The sequence below is a fragment of the Neophocaena asiaeorientalis genome, unplaced genomic scaffold, assembly GCF_003031525.2.
Source record: "Neophocaena asiaeorientalis asiaeorientalis breed wild unplaced genomic scaffold, Neophocaena_asiaeorientalis_V1.1 scaffold242, whole genome shotgun sequence".
Taxonomy (NCBI): domain Eukaryota; kingdom Metazoa; phylum Chordata; class Mammalia; order Artiodactyla; family Phocoenidae; genus Neophocaena; species Neophocaena asiaeorientalis.
The window spans coordinates 7,773,392-7,796,054 of NW_020172451.1; the positions used below are offsets into that span (position 1 = coordinate 7,773,392).

Consider the following 22,663-nt stretch of genomic DNA (forward strand, 5'->3'; position numbering starts at 1 on the left):
TGTGCGCCACAACTACTGAGCCTGCACGTCTGGAGCCTGTGCTCCGCAACAAGAGAGGAGGCCGTGATAGTGAGAGGCCCGTGCACCACAATGAGGAGTGGCCCCCGCCTGCCACAACTAGAGAAAGCCCTCGCACAGAAACGAAGACCCAACACAGCCCTAAATAAATACATAAATTTTAAAAATAAATAAATAAATAAGTACTCCTGTTCTCTGTTTAAAAAAAAATTGTTGGAGAGCACATCTTAGAGAGCCCCAGATTTTAAAGAGGATTCCTAATAGTAAGAGATGCTTGGCGACTTCCGCATTGGCGCAGTGGTTAAGAATCTGCCTGCCAATGCAGGGGACAAGGGTTCAAGCCCTGGTCCGGGAAGATCCCACATGCCACGAAGCAACTAAGCCCCTGCGCCACAACTACTGGCCTGCGCTCTAGAGCCCGTGAGCCACAACTACTGAGTCCATGAGCCGCAACTACTGAAGCCCACGCGCCTAGAGCCCGTGCTCCACAACGAGAAGCCACCGCAGTGAGAAGCCCGCACACCGTAACGAAGAGTCGCCCCCGTTCGCCGCAACTAGAGAAAGCCCGCGCGCAGCAAGGAAGACCCAACGCAGCCAAACCAACAAACAAACAAACAAATAAAGAGATGCTTACACTTAGGATTCTTTATATGGCTTGCTGAGAAAGTTTACATATTTAAAATTTTGCAAAATTTGCCCTTCATAAAATGCTCATGGCTATAGTGTAATGTCTTGAGTTCTACAGGGGCTGTCTGCAGACCTATGTGTCAGTTTTGTGGAGAGTCAGCCTTTTTTCCCCCAGCTTCCTTGAGCTGTAACTGACAAAACTGTAAGATATTTAAAGTGCACATGGTGATGATTTGACACACGTATACATTGTGAAAAGATGTCCCCCATCTAGTTAATTAACACATCCATCAACTCATATATTTATCTTCTTTTTTTTTTTTTGGTGAGAACATTTAAGTTCTCTTAGCAAATTTCAATTATAAAATACAATGTTATCAAGTATATTCACCATGTTAATACGTTTGATCCTTGAGTCAATCTAATCCATTGGTTTTCCCCCTTCTATGACTGCTAAGATTATCTCGTTTGCTATCATGATTTTGTGACAGTAGTTAATGAATACTCTGTAAAATAAAATACTTTGTAAAACAAACTGTTGTCACATTTAAAGCTATAAACTCTAGATTTGAAAATAACACACACATACATGCACAAACCAAACACTCTTACATCGTTTTATAGTTTATTTTTTAAATGACAGTAACAAATGGTCTTCCCTTGTTGGGAAATGACATATCTACTTTCAGTCAATAGGGCCTTAAAAAGTAACAGCATTTTGTCCAAATTGAATTTATATAATTGCACGGAAGTCATACAAAGCATTAAGAAATGCTCACAAAGATTGCAGTTCTCTCAGCTTCTCATGAAGCACACCCCAAGAGGCCTTGGTTTCAGTGGGGATCCCTGATCTGAATAATACTGATGCTTACCCCAAGTTCCTCAGTGACACACAGGCAGAGGTGAAAGGAGCCAGGAAGACAAACATGCTTTGTGACAGTGGAATTCTGCTCTACAATTAGGGTTTAATGATGTATTCACCTTCTCATATTAGGATTATTAAACACTTCAGCTTGAAGTATATTTGTCCAGGCTTAAAACTTAACCCTATCAGCTTAAGTTTTGGGATACAGATCCCACTTCAGGAAACTAAAATTAAAAACAAACAAACAAACAAAAACCACACAGTAAAAACCTCTTCCAAGCAAGATCCTTTATGCTGCCACCACCCTGGGCCCTCATTTAGTTTCTAACATACAAACACAAATAAGTTACATTATTATTGATCATATGCCAGTTGAGGGATGGTAGACAGAGTCTCACTCAAATCCCAACTCTTGTTTTACTGACAGCAGTTACTGGAAACACTGTGTTGTTACAAAGGACTCTGGGGTCACAGGTGGAAGTGGTGGGACAGCCACTATGCTGTACATGTGATGTGACATGGACACAGGACAGGGAGAGGCAGCACTCATGCATCATATTTGCATTCCTTCTATTATTAAGAAAGCTAAGGAGGATGCTGGTTATGTATGTTTTGAAAAACAACAAAGCCCAAGTTTTCTATTTTAATAAGTTACAATGTCTTTATCCGGGGATTTAACTTATTTTATGGATCTTAAACCCAATTAAGATATAATGTCTATAGTAGGAGTTTTCCTTTTCTGACCTTACAAAAATTAATAAAAAAGGTAACAATATTTTGAAAGAAGACACACAAAGAGAACTTAAGTCACCGTAAGAAGTACCTTCCTAACGTGGGTATGACTATGGCAAGAGGAGAGTTATTATTCTATTTCTACTGCTGTGTTTCAAATAAAAAACACAGTCCCAGTTTAATTATAGAGAAAAATAACAATTCCTGAAGTAAAACCATAAAAGTATGCAGCAGAGGCCATCTAGATATACTTTTTTTTTTTGCAGTACGCAGGCCTCTCACTGTTGTGGCCTCTCCCGTTGTGGAGCACAGGCTCCGGATGCACAGGCTCAGCAGCCATGACTCACGGGCCCAGCTGCTCTGCCGCATGTGGGATCTTCCCAGACCGGGGCACGAACCCGTGTCCCCTGCATCGGCAGGCGGACTCTCAACCACTGCCCCACCAGGGAAGCCCTAGATATACTTCTTGCCTTTAGATTATTGTTAATATTTTAGCTGTATCTCTTCAATTCAGGGAGAAAAATTCCAGTGTAACATTTGAAGCATTTTTTAAAAATTAAGGTTTTCATTAGGAGAGCTTGAAGTATTTATTATACTGAAACAAGGAGGGAAATGTGGGGCATGTCTGTGGTAAGGCTAAGAATGAATGAGATCCCGGCACTGCGCACAATTACCTGCTCAAGCAATCCTGAACAGATCAGACAGTCCCTAAACCGCTGCTCTGAGATGTACACTGTGTCACTTCTTGAAGGTTCTGATAGTCTGCTGCAAATGTTAGCTGCTGTGGTTAATCGGGGACTCAAAGGACAATATGCCTGGGTCAGGGACTATAAATCACCAGAAGAATTCCACAACGGCCGTTCTACGTGTGACTTGCAACACCTGTAGAACTTGCCAGGAGTCCAGCTGGAAGAAGTCTGTTTCATGTCCAAGTAGGCTGCTATTCATAAAAGCCGCCTAAGCTTTTAGCTAGAAAGTTGAAGACTACAGAAAATGATTTATAGGAAGAAAAGGAAATTCCTTATTCCAGGATTGTAAGTGAACAAAGGTAACCCAATTCCAGAAAAAGGTTGTTGAGGCCATACAGGCCAAGGGAGTGAGAAGCCAGAGTTGTGGGTTTCTTTTTAGTCCCCTCTTAGAAAGTAACATGCACAGGACTGAGAAGTTGGAGAGGGATGAGGAGGGCAGGTGCAGGGATGATGACTCCAGCTGTGCAGCCATCCATTCCCACAGCTGCTGAGCACAGCCAAGCATTTGCGGGTGAGCACTGTCAGGACACAATTTGTATCACTTTGGTCGCTAACATTATCTTTGTCTCCTGATGAAGTCACTGCCTGTCTGCTCTGGGCTCTGTACCTTGGGTTTTTCTGACAAGATGGGCAAACCTCTAGCACTGCAAGGAGTGTTAATCTCCTAGCCTGTTCTTCCCTAATGCAAATATTTTCTTAAAATCTTTCGAATTTATGTTCTAACAATCAGCACGTTTTATACATCTTGAGCTCATATGCAGGTTTAAAGGAGGTGAACACACTAGTTCTTAAAGCTTTCCCCTATGATAGGAGCTCCCAAATAACCTATCTGCAGCAGTCTAGCCCTGTTCACTTCACAAACTGAGTATTATATAATTGCATCCAACACTGTGTTGAGGGAAACATGAGTCTTTACCATTGTCCTTCCAGTGCTAACATCCAAGGAAGGAAAGGATCACAGGGTGTTTACAGGTACTGAGCGGGTTGCATATTTTGTTTTTATTGGCACTAGAGGAAATCACAGAATAATAACTGGGGTGTCTCTCTGAATACTGGGTGCCATTCCTCTGACTTTAATAGGGTAAGTAGAGGATCTGCCCTTGGCCAGGGAAGCAGCTTCAAGGGTGTGCTGAGGGTCAATGCATTAAGAATCTATAAAGAAAGCATGGATGTCTGGGAAAGGAATCAACTTTAGACTGAGAACAGACGGATGGCGGTCTGGATCTACAGCAGACACATATACTTTTCTTTCTCTTTCATCTCCTTCCTTATCAAGAATCTAAACACCTTCCAGGTCCCAGGTAACCAAATAGCAAGAAAGGCTCAAAAATGTTTTGTCCGATAGCTAGTGTTGCTGGAATCTGGACTGTGGCTGCATGGTGTGACTGTAGGACCCCAGTGCCCTGAGGGCTCCCATGGCTCCGGTAGATACGTGGGCTCCTGGATAGGTAGGCAGGTGTTATGGAAGGTATGTACTGGCCACCCACAATCACTGATGGGTGGTTTTCAGTGTAGGGAAAGACCCTGGTGATTGGCTCAAAATATATAAGCATTACACAAAAATCTTATGATATTAGATAGATCTCAGGAAAAGTGCAGAGGGGAAGGACCTGGAGAGAAGCAGAGAATTTTCTCCATGTGCTAACTGGGATGCGTGGACATATGTAACCAAGATCTTTCTTTACATCTGAAAACTAAACTTGTCTGAGTCATTAATTCTACAGAATTAATGTTACTAAAGTTGCAGTAACATACAATCCAAAAACTCAATTTCCCAGATTTCTAGCTACATAAAACAAGAAAAGACCACATACACAACTACATACACTCATATAGCTGCTGCACTCCCCAGTGGAACACGTGTATAAATGTCCACACAGAGACCCCCAGAAAGCACACGTGCACAGAGGCCAACGTCCACCCTTTCTGAACCTAAGATGCATGTGGGCTACACTGAGGGTCAAGAGGCCCTATTGCATATCTGTTCGATGTCATTCATCTCTTTGGGACAATCTGCAGAAAGGATGAGAGGTGAGTCCTCTGTTACCACTACATCATCCTCAATTCGTACACCAAGACCACGGAACCTCACAGGGGCGTCTTTGTCATCCTCCGGAATATAAATACCTGAGAAGTAGAAAAAAGAATCAGAACATTCTATTCATAAATGGCAGTAACTGGATGATTTGGGGCAAGTAAGTTAACCTCTATAAAGTTGGGATCCTAACAATACCTACCTAATAGAAATGTGGAGATTAAATGAGATAATATATATAAAAATGTCTGGTACATAAATGGTCAGTAAGTGTTGCCTATCATTACTAGAACTATTATTATAGTTATTTTGTATACTAGACTACAAGATCTATACAACTACAATAATGTTGATCATGATTCTGTCACATTCTAATGGTTCAAATGGGCCACTAAAGTTACTTAATTTATGAGTATGTCAATATATGCTGGGACCCAGTAGATTATATAAATGCATTCTTTCTCTGCCTAACAGTTCCGTGGAAAAAGGGTACTTTGCTAAAATAAAGACTTAAGGCATTTTAAAATGTATTTAAAAAACACTTACTTAGATATTATTAGCCTCAACAACCAGAAGCTGCACAAATACTCAAATAAGTCATAAATGTAACTGACGTGTACATGACGTAAAGAGAGAAAAAGGAAGACCTTAATGAACGTTTGAAAAATTCTAAGAAACCAAGGTTCCCTTTCAAATCATGAAGTCAGACAGACACCAGGTCTTTTCATATTGAAGAAACTGTAAACTTCCTTCTCTGTACTCACAGATGCTGTTCTGTGATAAGAAGAAAAAGACCAGCAAAGGAAAATGTAGTCGAAGTCTAAGGAAGCGTCAACTAGATTGGACTTAACAGTACGTAAGGTCACAGACAGCAACATATGCCCGGACTTAAAGGGTGGCATAAAAGATGTGTCCCAACTATAACTTACATAATTTAGAGGTGAAAACGCTTGAAATCTAAGATTGAGATCTGCTTTCATGACAGAAGCAGCATCGATGTTTAAAACTGACTGGTGGGGCTTCCCTGGTGGCGCAGTGGTTGAGAGTCCGCCTGCTGATGCATGGGACACGGGTTCGTGCCCCGGTCCGGGAAGATCCCACATGCCGCGGAGCGGCTAGGCCCGTGAGCCATGGCCGCTGAGCCTGCGCGGCCGGAGCCCGTGCTCCTCAATGGGAGAGGCCACAACAGTGAGAGGCCCGCGTACCGCAAAAAAAAAAAAAAAAAAAAAAAGAGGAAAACAAAAACCTGACTGGTGATATCAATCTTACACTCCACCGTGGCCACCACTTTTCTACTGAATCCTGCCCAACATCCAGCATCATTCAAGCTGGAGAACCATTAGACTGCCAGCTCTCTCTGAAGCTTAGAAGAAAGGATCTGGATACTAAAAAGTGGAATAATGCAGGCAGTTCAATGCAGAGGAGCTGCAACTGAGAACATGGGGAGTCTAAGTGTCTCTGCAGAAAAGTTCCAGGGGCTTCACAAGTGTCAGTAGCCCACCAAGATGATGGGAAGGACTAGTACAAACTGGCCCTGGCAAAGGCAGGGTTAAAAAAAGATTTCTTTCTTAATATCTACTGATCGAAAGTATTCCCCATCTGTTGTTTATTGGAGAAGTCAAATTAAACAAATTGTGTGATGTGAAATAAAAAAGCTCAAGAAAAAATCTAAAAGAAAGTTCCCTTCTACTGGAGAGATTCATTTTCCTGTCTCTTCTAATTTAATTACATTCGTTCAGGTAAAAATAAAGTGTTTACCTTTCTATCTAACACTAGAATTACATGTCCCAAGGGATCAGAGGTTGCTAGCACCTCCCCTTACCTGGCTCCACTGTGATTACCATACCAGGCTGCAGAGGGAGGGAGCGGGGCATGTCTGGAGTGTCGTGGACATCCATCCCGAGGTAATGGCCAACATGATGCGGGCAGTATTTTCGAGCAGCCTGGAAAAGATATTACCTCAGTGTTATTAGAGCAATAACCCCTTAAGGGGAAAGTTGGGCATATATAACGCCATGAGATATGTGTTAATACTGCCCCCTGCCCCCAGTTCTGCCACTTGTTTCACCTATCCTCGGGCTGATGCTTAAGAGACTTGAAAACTGCCACCTCTTGTATGCAATTCTGCCAACAACGTTCTAACTAATCCACATTTCTATTCTTACAATTTAATATACTACACACATGCTAACTGGGGTAAGCCCAGTAATGACTACAGCAAATGAAAATCTCTTTTCTTGGGGGAGGGAAGATAATCGTGATAGAATAGTTCTCTTTTCAATGTTTGCATGTCCCTCTTAGGAAGGCTACTCTGGAGACTCTAAGTATCTCACAGCAACTTGTGGAGTAGGTATGAAACACCATGTAACACAGTAATTATTAGGCATTTACTAGCTTGGATATTTCTATCCGTTGATTAAAGATTTGTTGGCATGAATAGGAGGAATTTATAGCGTTTTTCCTATTGATAAAAGAAACCCTGGCAGCCTAAACTTGGAGCTAGGAGATGCCTTACTGGTCTGTCTCGTTTGACCACCTGGCATGGTCGCATACCATTTAATTTAAAGCTGAGGCTTTAAATTTTTACTGAACATCATCACATTTTGGATGCAGATGAAATTCACTAAACATGGCAACTGAGGATATTGTTAAAAGTCTCAACAATGTTACTGAAGCCAAGAAACACCCTCCCCTTCGACCTCTACCTTTTCAAAATCACTACAAAAGAATTAAGAGTTAACCTCTCCTCCGTTTTATGTCCTCTTCCACCCTGTCTGTACCAGACTTCATTTTGTTTTCTGAATTCTGAGCTAGTTACACAGTATGCAATGAACCGGATGTGCTGCCATCTTCTGGTAGAAATAAGTATTGCACCTTTTGCTTTAATCCATGTTCAAAAAAAGTCCCTCTTACTGGTGAAGAATCACCAACACCATTTCTAAATTTAATTAGTTTTACGTAGGATAAAAACTAAGCAGCATGTCAGGTGTTCTTAAGAAATGGGGTCAAAGGAAGTGAAGTACCTTGAAGGCATTATTTTCCTTAATGTTCTTCACGATCCCCAACTCTTTAAGCTTCTGTCCTATCAGTGTTAGCATCATGCTGTAGATGTTATCCAAGCTTGTTCCAGGGGAGCAGAGAGTCAGACAATCTTTCTGGACTTCTAGAACAGCTTCATAGAGTTCTGCCTGAGGTGCCGTGAACCTGGGGACAGGAAAACCCGAGAACTCGAATTTGGAACTCTCTAATATTGTAGGAAGTTTGCTTCTAAGTTTGATTAGAAAAACTCCAAGGCAATGATGATGGGGCATTGTTGATATTTAGTCAGTACCAGTATAGCATTAATGACAGGACCTCAATCATGCCTAGATGCTCAACAGGAAGAGCAATAACCCTTAAAGCTGGGGCAGCAACAACAATCTCTCCTTCAAACTGTCAGCTGACACACACGGGGTGAGGTTAAAAGATGCACCCAGCCATGAATGCAGTCAGTGGGCCAGATCAGGCTTACTCTTGATCCTCTCCATTTTTTTTTTTTACCATTAAAAAAACACAAACAAAAAACCAACCAAAAAAAAAAAAAAAACAGAGCCTAAGGATGCACTTATAGGCAAAGCAGATGTCATGGGATAAACTAATCAATACTTTGGCTATGGGACTTCCCTGGTGGCACAGTGGTTAAGAATCTGCCTGCCAATGCAGGGGACATGGGTTTGAGCCTGGTCCGCGAAGACCCCACATGCCGCGGAGCAATTAAACCCACATGCCACAACTACTGAGCCTGCGTTCTAGAGCCCGCAAGCCACAACTACTGAGTCCGCCTGCCGCAGCTACTGAAGCCCATGCACCTAGAGCCCGTGCTCCGCAACAAGAGAAGCCACCGCAAATGAGAAGCCCGAGCACTGCAACGAAAACTAGCTCCCGCTTGCCGCAACTAGAGAAAGCCCGCACACAGCAACCTGAAGACCCAACGCAGCCAAAAATAAAGTAAAATAAATTAATTTATAAAATAAGTAAATAAAATGTATTTGTTTAAAAAAAATACTTTGGCTACAAATAACTTACTAGTTTCCAGGTGTCCTTAGTATAATAATTTCTTCGTCAGTAATAGGGAAAAATGAGGGAAAAATACCAAGCTCGGGTGGTATATGATATGTGTTTTTAATACATTTTTTAAAAAATTAACTTATTTTTGGCTGCATTGGGTCTTCGTTGCTGCATGCGGGCTTTCTCTAAGTTGCAGCAAATGGTGGCTACTCTTTGCTGTGGTGTGTGGGCTTCTCACTGCAGTGGCTTCTCTTACTGCGGAGCACAGGATCTAGGCGCTTGGGCTCAGCAGTCGTGGTGCACGGGCTTAGTTGCTCTGCGGCATGTGGGATCTTCCCAGACCAGGGCTCGAACCCATGTCCTCTGCATTGGCAGGCAGATTCTTAACCACTGTGCTACCAGGGAAGTCCCTATACATTGTTGATGGAATTGCAAATTAGTACAGCCAGTTAAATCAAAGGGCTTAAAGGTGCTCATAAAATTTAAGTTTGTAATTCTGCTCTAAGAAGCCATCCTGACAAAATATTTGAAATTCAAAAAAAGCTGAATATACAAAAATGTTCACTGTGATTTTAAAAATAATTATAAATGTCCCCTAATAAGAATGGTTAAAGTCAGCAAGGTAATGCTATAATGAAAACCTACACACCCATCTCCCAGGTTCAGCCATTATTAACACTGTTATGTTTGTCATTGATGAGTATAAACATGCTCCACCCCATCTCAGTATTACTAAACACTTTTTAACAATTCTTTTTCTAATGTAAATTTTATATACACTGAAATGTACAAATCTGAGCTCTACAATTCTGACAAATGGATGTGCTGGTGGTGATGAAGCTGGGGACACTGAACCCCTAAATTCTGCTGAGTCATCTTTGCTAGGAGAAGCAGCCCTTCTACCCCAGTCTGAGGAGGCCAACCTTGTTTTTTTTTTTGCAGTACACGGGCCTCTCACTGTTGTGGCCTCTCCCGTTGCGGAGCACAGGCTCCGGACGCGCAGGCCCAGCGACCACGGCTCACAGGCCCAGCCTCTCCGCGGCATGTGGGATCTTCCCGGACCGGGGCACGAACCCGCGCCCCCTGCATCAGCAGGCAGACTCCCAACCACTGCGCCACCAGGGAAGCCCCCAACCTTGTTTTGACTGAGAACCTACAGGTATCTCCCCAGAGGCAGCTGCCTTGGTAGTTGCTTCTAGACCCACAACTAGATGTTACTCCCAGCAGGTCCCAAAAAGTTAGGTACAAAGTGTGACCCATGACGAGATGCACTATAATCCAAAAAGAACTGCATGATTTTTCCTATTTATATAGACAAAAATCTGGGAATATGTATAGAAATGGATGTTCATGTGTGGGCTAATGATGGAGGGAACATAAAGTTGGATCAGGCTGAATTTATTGATAGGGGTCCACTAAGGAGAGATTCTGGATTCAATGCTGAAGCTTGAGGGCTCAGAAAGGCTCTAACGGTTTATTTGGTTGGTTGGCTGAAACATGGATCAAAAGGTAGCCTGCACTACATAAATTCAAATACCAGAACTACTTTGCTATGTTGGAGAAAGAATTCTGCCTCAAGACTGCAACATCAGCTTTTGCTTGAGTTTCCAGCCTGCAGTTCTGCCCTCTGAAATTCAGAAATGCCAATCCCCATGATCACGTGAGCCAGTTCTTTAAAATCAATCGATCATCAACCAACCTACCTACCTAAATATGCATACATACATAATATATCCCACTGGCTGTTTCTCTGGAGAAATGAGATCCAGATCCATATCCCTATGACACACAACATTGTCATCCCCCCCGTGGAAGTTCCTCATGTCTATTTCTAATCAACACCCCTACCTCGAGAGGGAAACACTGTTCTGATTATTTTCACCTTAGTTTTGCCTATTCTAGCATGTCATATAAATGGAATCAGACAATATGTACTCTTTTGTGTTGAACTTCCTTCATTAAGAATAATGTCCATGGTGTTATTTTGATCAGTAGTTTGTTCCCTGTTTATTGCTGAGTGGTATTCCATTGTATGAATAGTCCACAATTTGTGTATTCATTCTCTTGCTGATGGACATTTAGGTCATTTCCAGTTTTTGGCTACTGTGAATAAAACTGTTATGAATATTCTTGTACAAGTCTTTTTGTTCCCGTTGCACTGCACCACTGCCAACACTTGGTATGGTTGGTCTCTTTAATTTCAACCATTCTAGTGGATGTGTAGAGGTTTAACATGCATTTTCCTCAATGACTAACAATGATGAATACACATATTTGTTCACATATTATCTCATTATCCTTTTGATATCTGTAGGATTTATTGTGATATCCTCTTTCCTGATCACACAGCTCCAGCAGATTCATGGGAGTAATGTTCTTTAAGTTCCCACCTAACGATCTGTACCCTTTATAGCTGAAAGTTTTTTTTGCTGCAGATAAAATCTTTGGCTCACACTTTTGTTCTCTGAGCATCTTCAATACATTACACTATTTTCTTCTTTCATAAAGCTTGGCTGATAACAATCTAGTTTCCTTTCCTTCCTTTCCTCTTTTTTTCTAAGTCCCCAAAAGAATTTTTCTTTTCCTTGCAGGTTCAGAATTTTACTAGACTATGTCTTGGTGTTGTTTTTTCCTGGGCTGATATTCTCAGGTACGCAGTGTGCTCTTTCTAAGGTAGTTTCAACATTTTTTTTTCAGGAAAATTTTAAATTATAGTTTTTAGTATTTGTTCTGTTCCCTTGCTTTGGTTTTCTTCTTCAGGGCTTCCTTCATGTGTATGTTCTAACTCTTTGCCTATTTTTAAAATTTTTAAAAAATTTTTGGCTGTGTTGGGTCTTTGTTGCTGCACACGGGCTTTCTCTAGTTGCAACAAGCGTGGGCTTTCTCTTCGTTGCAGGGCGTGGGCTTATTTGCGGTGGCTTCTCTTGTTGCAGAGCACGGTCTCTAGGTGTGTGGGCTGCAGTAGTTGTGGCGCTCAGGCTCAGTAGTGTGGCTCGTGGGCTTTAGAGAACAGGCTCAGTAGCTGTGGTGCATGGGCTTGGTTGCTCTGCGGCATGTGGGATCTTCCCGGACCAGGGCTCGAACCTGTGTCCCCGGCATTGGCAGGCAGATTCTTTTTTTTTTTTTAATTGGTTTGACTTCTTTTTTTAAAAATAAATCTATTTATTTATTTATTTATTTTTGGCTGTGTTGGGTCTTCGTTGCTGCACATGGGCTTTCTCTAGTTGCGGGGAGCAGGGGCTACTCTTCTTTGTGGTGCACGGGCTTCTCACTGTGGTGGCTCCTCTTGTTGCAGAGCATGGGCCCTAGAGCGCAGGCTCGGTAGTTGTGGCACACGGGCTTCGTTGCTCCGTGGCATGTGGGATCTTCCCAGACCAGGGCTCGAACCCATGTCCCCTGCATTGGCAGGCGGATTCTTAACCACTGTGCCACCAGGGAAGCCCCTGAAATGCTTTTAAATTTATTTCTAATTCTTTTCTGAGTTTGTCACTTCATTACCTAGATTTTCTAATTCTGATATGTTGTTTTTTCATGTTTTGAATGATTTGCTTTAAAAATTTTTAGCTTGTTTTAAAACAAAAGGGCATTGTTTTGATCTATTTTGTAGTCATGTCTTTCTGGCATGCTTTCATTTCTGTAGGGATGTTATTCTGCTCCTTATTCTCCTTTTGCTTTTAATAACTTTTTATGAGATTTAACCTAGAAGCTTTTTTTTTTTTTTGGCCGTGTTGGGCAGCATGCAGGGTCTTAGTTCCCTGACAAGGGATCAAACCTGCGCCCCCTACAGTGGAAGCATGGAGTCTTAACCACTGGACCTCCAGGGAAGTCCCCTAGATGCTTTTTTAATTGCTAATTTTATATGAAATTAATTTCCTGTACTTTTAGAATAAGGCAGGATTTAAAAAACAAGGCAGCTTGTTTCAGATCTTTCCTTAGTTCTTCTCCCTCACTTAGGTTTTATTTATTTATTTGCTGCACTGCATGGCCCTTGGGATCTTTCCCCCCCGACCAGGGATTGAACCCCGGCCAAGGCAGTGAAAATGCCAAGTCCTAACTACTGGACTGCCAGGGGACTCCCTTTCTCCCCTCTTTGATTTGGATCATCTCATTCTTTCCTCTCTTTAGTTCCTAACCTGCTCAATTTCTGTTCTACTTCTAGCAGTTTACCTTAAGTGTGAGTCCCTGTCTTAGAAGGGAGCCTAGCACCTTCAGACTTTCTTGGGCCACTGGATTGGCAAATCCTTCCCGTTTTCAGCTTCTGTTCTGAAATTGGCTCATTATCCTGACTGTGAATAGCTGTTGGTTATTTTGGGGTTCTCCTGTTTTCAGGTCTGTCAGTTAGCCTCCCCCACCATTGCTGCTTCCTTCTCCTTCCACACAGATACTGATACCACCCAGGTCTTGTGGTTGTACATAGTATGTTCATAACTATTTGTATTTTGAGATTTTAAGGATACCCCATTACCTGGTGTTTGGGATACCAGTCACTACCTAGTTGTTCTATTCTTATTTGAAAATTTGGAAAGACTGAAAAACTATTATTTGCTGCCATCTCTCCAGAATCCCTGATTCTTTTTATAGTTTTTGGTTTCTTACTGAGATTCTCTGTCTGTTCACACATTACACTTATATCTTCCTTTAACTCCTTGAGCACAGCTATTGTTAGCTGCCTTAAAGTCCTCATCTGCTAATTGTAACATTAGGGTTATTTAGGATCTGTTTTTATTGACTATAATTTTATTGATTATGGGTCACATTTTCCTGATTCTTATGTCTAGTGATTTTTTAAAATGAATAGTAGAAGTTATGAATGATACAATGTAGAGATTCTAAAATTCTGTTATGTTCTTCTGAAGAGTGATTTTGTTAACTTGGCTGGATTCAAACTGCAAGCTCTGCTCTTAGTGGGAAGTAACTAAAGTCTCTGCTCAGTCCATTCAAATTCTGGCTGCCAGTATTTTGCTGAGCCTCCTGGGATCTCACCCTAGAATATAATGTAGTGATCAGCCAAGGATTTTGGAATATTTTATATGCAAATTTTGGACCTCACCCTTTTTTGCAGTACCCTCTCTTTCAGGATTTCCCATCGTTCTGGTTCCTTGCTAGTATCTAATTCTGTCCTTTAACACCTCAGGCCAACTAGGCTGTGGCTTCTTGCTGCCCAAGCTGTGTGAATTGGGGAGTTCCCTCAAGCAAAATACTCTAACCACTTAGACCTAACCCATTATAGCTCTTCTTTCAAGGACAGACTTATGCTGCTATTTCTACAGGCTTTTAGGAAGCTTTCTAGTGCCTTTAAATACTTGTTTTTAATATTTTGTCCAGATTCTATAATTGTTATCGGAGGGTTAATCTGGCCAAACTACTCTACCATAACCTAAATATTATCTTTGTACTCAGAAAATAAAAACTTAAATTTGTTTTCAAAAAATGTGTGTGCGCACATGTTAACTAGGTGTTTTTAGGTGCCTGATCCTTGATATGATTAATAAAAAACAGTCTTAGAAAATAATCAGGAGCTCTGTAAAGGCAGTTAATGTGTGCTAGAGGGAACCTGTATATTTCTTTAGTTCTTTATTCCAAATAGACCCATATTCTAACTCATACTCCTAAGAAGCAGTGGGATCTTTGGAAGCCCTACCTGCCATTGACAGGCCAGGTACGAGTGATGTCACTCACATAGCAAGAAGACTCACAACCTCCATCCAGCAGCACCATTTCCCCATCCTGGAACAAAAGTAAGACAGGTAAAAGTAGGTGACTTAACGACTGTCAGTTCTTTCTTCTTCTAATTTAAACTCTTCATGCCTTTCATTTTATAAAAAACAAAACAAAACAAAAACTCTACTTTAAAGGAGACTAATCTTCTCTGGTTCCTTCTCACAAGAAATAGTGTCTAAGTTTTTCATATGAATTCACACTGGCTCAAGAAAGATGGCACTGTAGAGTGGTTAAGTGCTTTGGCTCTGGAACCAGAGTGCTGGGGTTTGAATTACTAGGTGTAAGCATTAGCATTTATGATTTATTAACATCATAAATATTACCAGTATCACTATTAATTAAAAAAATCCTATATAGGTTGTTATCCAGGGCCTTTATTCAAATATAATTACCCGTAACCATTTAACTTTAGAATATCACTTTCCCTCTGCTCTCCATCAAAATACATGTGGGGGGAAAACAAACAAACCAACCAACCCCAAACAAAAACCAAACCAAAAAAACCAAAAAACTCTGGGTACATCTCTCTTTTACTACTTGTCATGTTATACTGAAATTTTCTATTTATGCCCTTGAAGACAGGCCATATCTTATTCATATCTAAATAAGCACAGAACTTGGCACATAGTAGAATAATGGTCAAATAATTACATATATAATAATGGCAAGAAGAATGAATGTGGTTTTTCTTTCTGGAAACATGATAGAATAAATTTTAGGTAACAACTAGATCCTGGACAAAAATATATTTTATGAAATGTTGACATTACATCATATAAGAGACATCTTAAAGACTTTTTTTCTTGAATAAAAACAACCCAGAGGGGCTTCCCTGGTGGCGCAGTGGTTGAGAGTCCACCTGCCGATGCAGGGCACACGGGTTCGTGCCCCGGTCCGGGAATATCCCACATGCCACGGAGCAGCTGGGCCCGTAAGCCATGGCCGCTGAGCCTGCGTGTCCGGAGCCTGTGCTCCGCAATGGGAGAGGCCACAACAGTGAGAGGCCCGCGTAACGCAAAAAAAAAAAAAAAAAATCAACCCAGAACTGAAACTAGAGCTGAGTAGTGATAAGATAAGTGTTACAGTATATAGGAAAGAAGGTGTTGCAAAGTGGGGAAGATGAAGTGGAGATTCCTGCATTAACCCAGGACACTCACAGGGGATAATAGGGCCCCAGGTCATTAGGACCCACTTCACTCTGGCAAAAGCATATGCAAATAACATTTAGAGGAAACAGCGCCCAAATTTGGGATTGCATAATTTCCCAAAAATAACAACAAGCAAATATGAGCTCACAACCAAAGGCTGTCAAGCACACGAGGCAGTAGGTCACTGTGAGTGAGAGTCAGCAGGAACAACAAATACCAAATTTAGATCTTCCAGAATTCCACACAATGGAGTTATGAGATACAGAATTGCTATTATGAAATCTTTAAAGGGATAAAAAATGGAATCACAAAGGATAACAAGCAACAAGAGACAATTGAGAATAACTGTGGATTTGAAGGGAACCAAATGGAAATAAAAACAACTGCTGAAATAAAATAGTGTATGGCTGAAGTAGTAGGTTAGACAAATGAAGAGAAAATTTAGTTTCTTGGAAGACAGACCTACAAAAATCCCCTAGAGTATGACACAGACAGACAAGGCAAATGTAAACATGAAAGAAACATTAACTATTGAAAACAGAAAAGAGGTTTAACATACATCTAACTGAAGACCTTGAAGGAGTGAACAGAGAAAATGTAGGAGAGATGATATCTGGAGAAATAATGTCTGAGAATTTCCTAGAACTGATGAAGACATGAATCTACAGATTCAGGAAGCAGAGGTATCATAATGAGGACATGTAAAAATAAATTTGTATTTAGATATATAATAAAACTGAGAAATACCAAAGAAAAAGATATCTTAATGCAGCAAAAGCAAAAAGAAATTTCATAAAGGAATGATAATTATTATACTTTAAAATCAGCAACACTGAAAGTCAGAAGAAAGGAGTATAATCTATTAAAATTGATGACTGAAAATAACTGTCAATCTAGGATGGTTTTCCTCAGCACAGCCATCTTTCAAGAATGAGAATGAAATAAAGATGTTTTGGCTAAACAAAGTAGAAAAAGTTTATCAGCTACACACCTTCATCTAAAGGATGTTCTTCAGGTAGAAGGAAGGTGATCCCAGAAAGGCCATCTAAGATGCAAGAAGGAAAGATCAACATGCAGGTAAATCTAAACAAACTCTGTTAGAAGGGGGCTCTGCTTTGACCTATTCCTGACAGCTAGATGTAGCCGTGGTGAGCTCAGAGGCAGAACCACAGGGCAGCCTGCTGTCTCTGACTAGATCTCTGCCAGATGCCTACCAGCCGGTCCATGACAGAGTCCTTCCAGATGCCCCAACAGACCTCTGCATTTCTCACGGCTTCTTGATGACCCTGCCCGCTAAGTTGAAAAGTTTCAGATAACTGAAGCCAGACTATGACCTAGAAGTTTTCGACTATTTTCTCTTATTTCTTATTTAGGTCACTTCATCTAATAATGGCAATATGTCTCTCTCCCTGTAAAGCTAGATTTGTGCTTATTCTCTAGTTTTTCAAGGATGAATACTATATTTAGGAATAGGTACACTGGTGGTAAAACTATGAAGAAAAACAAAAAAAAAAAAGGTTAGAACAAAAGTCAAGATGGTAGGAGACAGAAGGGAGATGTGCTTGAGATTGCCCAAGGGACTACTAAGGTATAAGCAATGATCTTCTTATCCTTGATGGTGAATACATGGTTGTTCATTTTATCATTATTATTTTAAACAGTATATTATATTTATTGTTTATAATATATGATAAGTTTGTATTTAGAAATATAATAAAACTGAGAAATACCAAAGAAAAAGAAATCTTAATGCAGCAAAAGCAAAAAGAAACAGTGGAATATAATGAAAAAAACACATGGAATATAATGAAAGTGAAATATTAATCCTTAAATAATTATAATTAGAACAGAAGAAAGGATGAATATTAATGAGTTTAGGGAATTCCCTGGTGGTCCAGTGGTTAGGACCCGGTGCTTTCACTGCAGGGGGCCCGGGTTTGATCCCTGGTCCGGGAACTAAGATCCTGTAAGCCATGTGGCATGGCCAGAAAAAAGAGTTTAGCATCTAATTTAAGAAGTTTAGGGCTTCCCTGGTGGTGCAGTGGTTGAGAGTCCGCCTGCGGATGCAGCGGACACGGGTTCGTGCCCCCGTCCGGGAAGATCCCACATGCCGCGGAGCGGCTGGGCCCGTGAGAATAAACACAAAGAGTAGAAGAGTGAAATTAACAAAGGCCAGGGCACAGTGTGATGAGATAATAAACAAAGACAAAATGGCATTAATGATGTGCAAAGTTTTTTTTTTTTTTTTAGTATTTTTATTTATTTTAAAAATTATTATTTATTTATTTAATTTTTGGCTGTGTTGGGTCTTAGTTGTGGTACGCGGGATCTTCACTGAGGCACGCAGGAGAGAAGATGGTTTTAAAAGACTAATAAAAACCCACAAACCTCTGCTGAGATTTCTTTGCACAGATCTTAAGTATACAGAATTAAGTCTGTTTTGTCAAATGTATACATCCATGTAACCACACCCTCATGGCCTTACCCAGTCAACACCCCATCAGAAGCAACCACTAATCTGATTTCTATCACCATAGATTAGTTTTGCTTATTTCAGAACTTCATATAAATAGAATCATATAGTTTGCAATTTTCTTGTGTCTGGTTTATTTATTCAGTGTAATGCTTTTGGGATCATTCATGCTGTTGGCAGTGCTGTAGTTTGCTCCTTTTTATTTCAAGGATATATCACATGGTAATTTCCATATCTAATATCCTGGTTATGGACCGCTGGACTATTATGAGTACACTTGCTATCAACATTCTTGTACAAGGCATTTTTTGGACATATGTTTTCATTTTTCTTGGAAAAATACCTAAAAAGAAACTGCTGGTTCACAGAGAATATGTATGTTTACTTTTAAAGAAACTGTCTATTAAGATTTATTAGAAAAGGGACTTCCCTGGTGGTGCAGTGGTTAAGAATCTGCCTGCCAATGCAGGGACACAGGTTCGAGCCCTGGTCCGGGAAGATCCCACAGGCTGTGGTTCAACTAAGCCTGCGAGCCACAACTACTGAGCCTGTGCTCTAGAGCCCACAAGCCACAACTACTGAGTCCTTGTGCCACAACTACTGAAGCCTGCGTGCCTAGAGCCTGTGCTCCACTACAAGAGAAGCCACCGCAATGAGAAGCACGTGTATCACAACGAAGAGTAATCCCTGCTCGCCACAACTAGAGAAAGCCCACACACAGCAGCAAGGACCCATTCAGCCAAAAATAAATAAACAAACAAACAAATAAAGATATCAAGAATGTAAAAAGGTACATAAAGGGAAAACAAAACAAAAGAAAAAAAGGAAGGTAAAAGGGTACATTACTACAAACACAAAAGATTAAAATGTAAGATAATACTACAATTTTAAAAACTTAGACAAAATGGTACAAAAATATAATCTACCAAACTGTCTCCAGAAGAATAGATATATAAACTGATAAAAACACTTCGGAAATGTCTGGCATTTTCTATGAAAGTTGCAAATATGCATATCCTATGACCCAGCAATTCCATTATTAGGTGTCTCTTAGGCAACCTTGATAACTTACATACCATGAATAATGTACAAGAATGTTCACAGAACATTGTTCATAATGGTAAATACCTGGAGAATATATAAATATCCATCTATGGATATTTATCACATTAAGAAATTCAAACTGAGAAAATTTTATAATATTCATTTAAAAATAACAATAAACTCACTAATTACATGCTAAAATAACATTTTTAATGAAAATAACTATTTTTCTAAATAAAAATATTTAGTTAGAAAAGTGGCATTGTTTTACATTTTTGCAAATCTCTGTCTAGCATAGACAAAGAGAAGACAGCTGGAGTCTCATCTTTGCTTCTGCATTCAAGTTGGTGTGATATTGCATGTCATAAGGTCTCTGGGATACTTCACAGTACAATTGAGAGAAAATAAGAGTGAAAAAGAGCACATAATGTAATGTCTTAGTATTCTTATGAAAATATATTTAACTTCACAGACCATACTCTACCTGCTATTCTACACTCTAGCAATTACAATGAACAAACTACAGCGGCATACAACAATATACTGCTGTACAAAAGAAGACACAGACATAATATTTCAAATACATAAAGTTCAAACATGACCAAAACCAAATTATATAAACTACTTTATTAATTGTAAAATAAAAAGAAAAGCAAAGACATGATCACCATAAAAATTGGGAGAGTATTACCCTATCAGGGAGAGAGGGAGTTATCACAGGGAGGGAAGGACCACATGGTGGAAAAGCTTCTTGGGGGTGGGGGGGGGTCACAGTAATGTCTTATTTCAGGGATTAAGTGTTTCCTGTAAAGGGCTAGATAATATTTATTTTGTGGACCGTACTGCCTCTGGTGCAACTACTCAACTCTGCCATGGGGTGGGGGTGGGGGAGTGGAAACCACTGTGTTCCAATAAAGCTTTATTTAAAAAACAAAGTGGCAGGCTGGATTTCACCCAGAGGGCTGTAGCTTGCCTACACGTTTTATTTCTTGACCTGGGTAACGGTTACATGGGTTCTAACTTTATAATTACCCATTAAACTATTCTTTTATGGTTTAAGTACTTTTCCAGTAGTTACATTTTACAATAAGAAATGTAAAATAAATAAAGAAAAAGAAAAATAGAAAGCCTCAGTATATTAAAGAAATTGAATCATAGTTAAAAATCCCACAAAAGATATCTGGCCCAAATAATTCCACAGGAGAGTCCTACCCAATTTTCAAGAAACATTAATTCAAACCATTTTACAATATTAAAAAATAAACTATTCATTTTATGAGTTTAGTTTGACCTTGAATGAAAACCATAAAGTCAGTATGAGAAAAATTATAAGACAATCTCATTCATGTACACAAATCAGAATATCCTAAACAACACATTAGCAAGTTGAAAGCAGTAATGCCAAAGATAAGAAAAGATGCTTAACTTCACTGGTTAATTGAGGTAATGGAAATGAAGACTACAATGAGATACTGTTTTATTCCAACTAAAATGGCAAAAATTAAGAAGTCTGATAATATCAGGGGATGGAAAGGATGTGGTGAACAGAATTATACACTGCTGGTAGGAGTGTAAACAGATACAAATACCTGAGAAAAAATTTGTATTATCTTATCATACTTGAGGTTAAAAGAAAAGTTTGAGTCCCCAAAACTACATATAGCAATATATGATTTTTATATATTTCATAAACAAGCAGAACTAATTAATATTGTTTGGGGAATCATGCCTATGTGATAAAACTATTGAAAAAATCAAGAGAATGACAAACAAAATTTAGGATACTGGTTAGTGACCTTTGGGAGGGAGGCAGTAGGGTGCCAGAGCATAAGGGTACTCACGCAGATGTAACATATTGGTAATGTTCTGGCTCTTGAGTTGAGTCGTTGGTTCATGGGTATTCATTAAAAAAAATTATATTGTATAATTTATGTTTGCTATATTTATTTTTTGAATTTACTGTAAATTAAAGTAGATAATTAAAAATAGACTTAATAAAGGAATACATGATTCTTTACTTGTATAGTCACTTGGGGAGAAAACCATAAAAAATAAGTTCCCTCACAGCTACAAGATAGTTGTAAAACCTGTCTGCTCCCAAAATATGCTTGGCCCACTGTTGCCACAAGTCCTTAGCAAAGGAGCTTTATCAAGTGAAATGAGCAGAGGCTTTAGACTAGAATAGTTGGCTCTGCACTAACGAGTTACCTAATTTTTTAGTTTATTTTCCTCATCTATTATACAGGCATGTTAATAATTGTTCCTATCTCACAGTGCTAATGTGCAGATCAAATGAGATCATGTCTGTGAGGGATTTATAAATGGCAATTAGTTTGTGAAAGCTGAAGGTTAGGGGACCATGAGGTTAGAGTTTACTAAGGCATCTGGACCCTGAGGAAGCAGCACTGAAGGGGGTCTGTGTACCTTGATGCGTTGATTGTTCTTCACATAGTGCAGAGTGTTTGACCGATTACCTCCAGCCACCACAGGTGGGTAGGCTAAGATGTCTGCACCACGGGCCCGGCATTCAAATTCAAACTGCAAAACAACAGCAAAGTACGACTGAAAGTCTGACTAAGATTTCCTCAGGGCAGCCCCAGCACAGGCTCTCAACAGCCCATACCTCCATTCAAGTACTTATCTTAAGTTAACAATGGAAAACTATTCGTCACACCTTTTTAACCGAACTATTATGCTGTAACTTCAGGCCATTTCTTTTATGCTCACCCCAATACTGTTATTCAACTCTATTATTAAATCTGTTCTTTTCTCCTGAGTGCTCTAACTTTCCTGTGATTTTCAAACTGTTAAGTCTGGAAGAGAACATGGAAAACCTATGATTGGGCTGAGCACAGAGAAACGGTCAGATACTTTACATGTTACTATTTGTTTTTTCTTATTTAGATCAACACTGAAATATGGCTTGCATTTTCAACAACAGCTCTAAATTACCAATTTCAACCTTTCAAATAGCTACCGACCTACATGCTCTGGAAGTGTGAAAAAGGATGCTAGGGAAATGGTAAATTCTACTAATTCCATTATTTCCTAGGATGGAGCTGGAGACTGGTTCATATCTGCTACTATCTGCAACACCACCTCAGATTCTTTGCCTTTACATTACTTAAACAGTATTATCCTTCTTAACTCACACTTGCAAAAGTCTTTCCTTCTTTACCTGTTCTACTTCGCAATTTTCTCCAT

General features: G+C 39.9%; 1 protein-coding gene across 2 annotated transcripts in view; it reads right to left on the bottom strand.

The window, feature by feature from the left end:
• Positions 1 to 2,665: 2,665 nt before the first annotated feature.
• Positions 2,666 to 22,663, bottom strand: part of XPNPEP3 (X-prolyl aminopeptidase 3) — a 58,613-nt gene continuing 38,615 nt past the window's right edge. The window contains exons 6-10 of one of the 2 annotated variants that reach the window (XM_024737608.1): positions 21,884 to 21,997; positions 14,715 to 14,800; positions 8,050 to 8,230; positions 6,849 to 6,969; positions 4,769 to 5,118 (exon numbers count right to left, since the gene is read on the bottom strand). In XM_024737608.1, the coding sequence (XP_024593376.1) occupies positions 4,952 to 5,118; positions 6,849 to 6,969; positions 8,050 to 8,230; positions 14,715 to 14,800; positions 21,884 to 21,997 (669 nt within the window). In that variant the 3' untranslated portion in view covers positions 4,769 to 4,951. Of the gene's footprint in view, positions 5,119 to 6,848; positions 6,970 to 8,049; positions 8,231 to 14,714; positions 14,801 to 21,883; positions 21,998 to 22,663 lie in introns of both variants that reach the window. The other variant, XM_024737610.1, reaches the window with a different exon arrangement.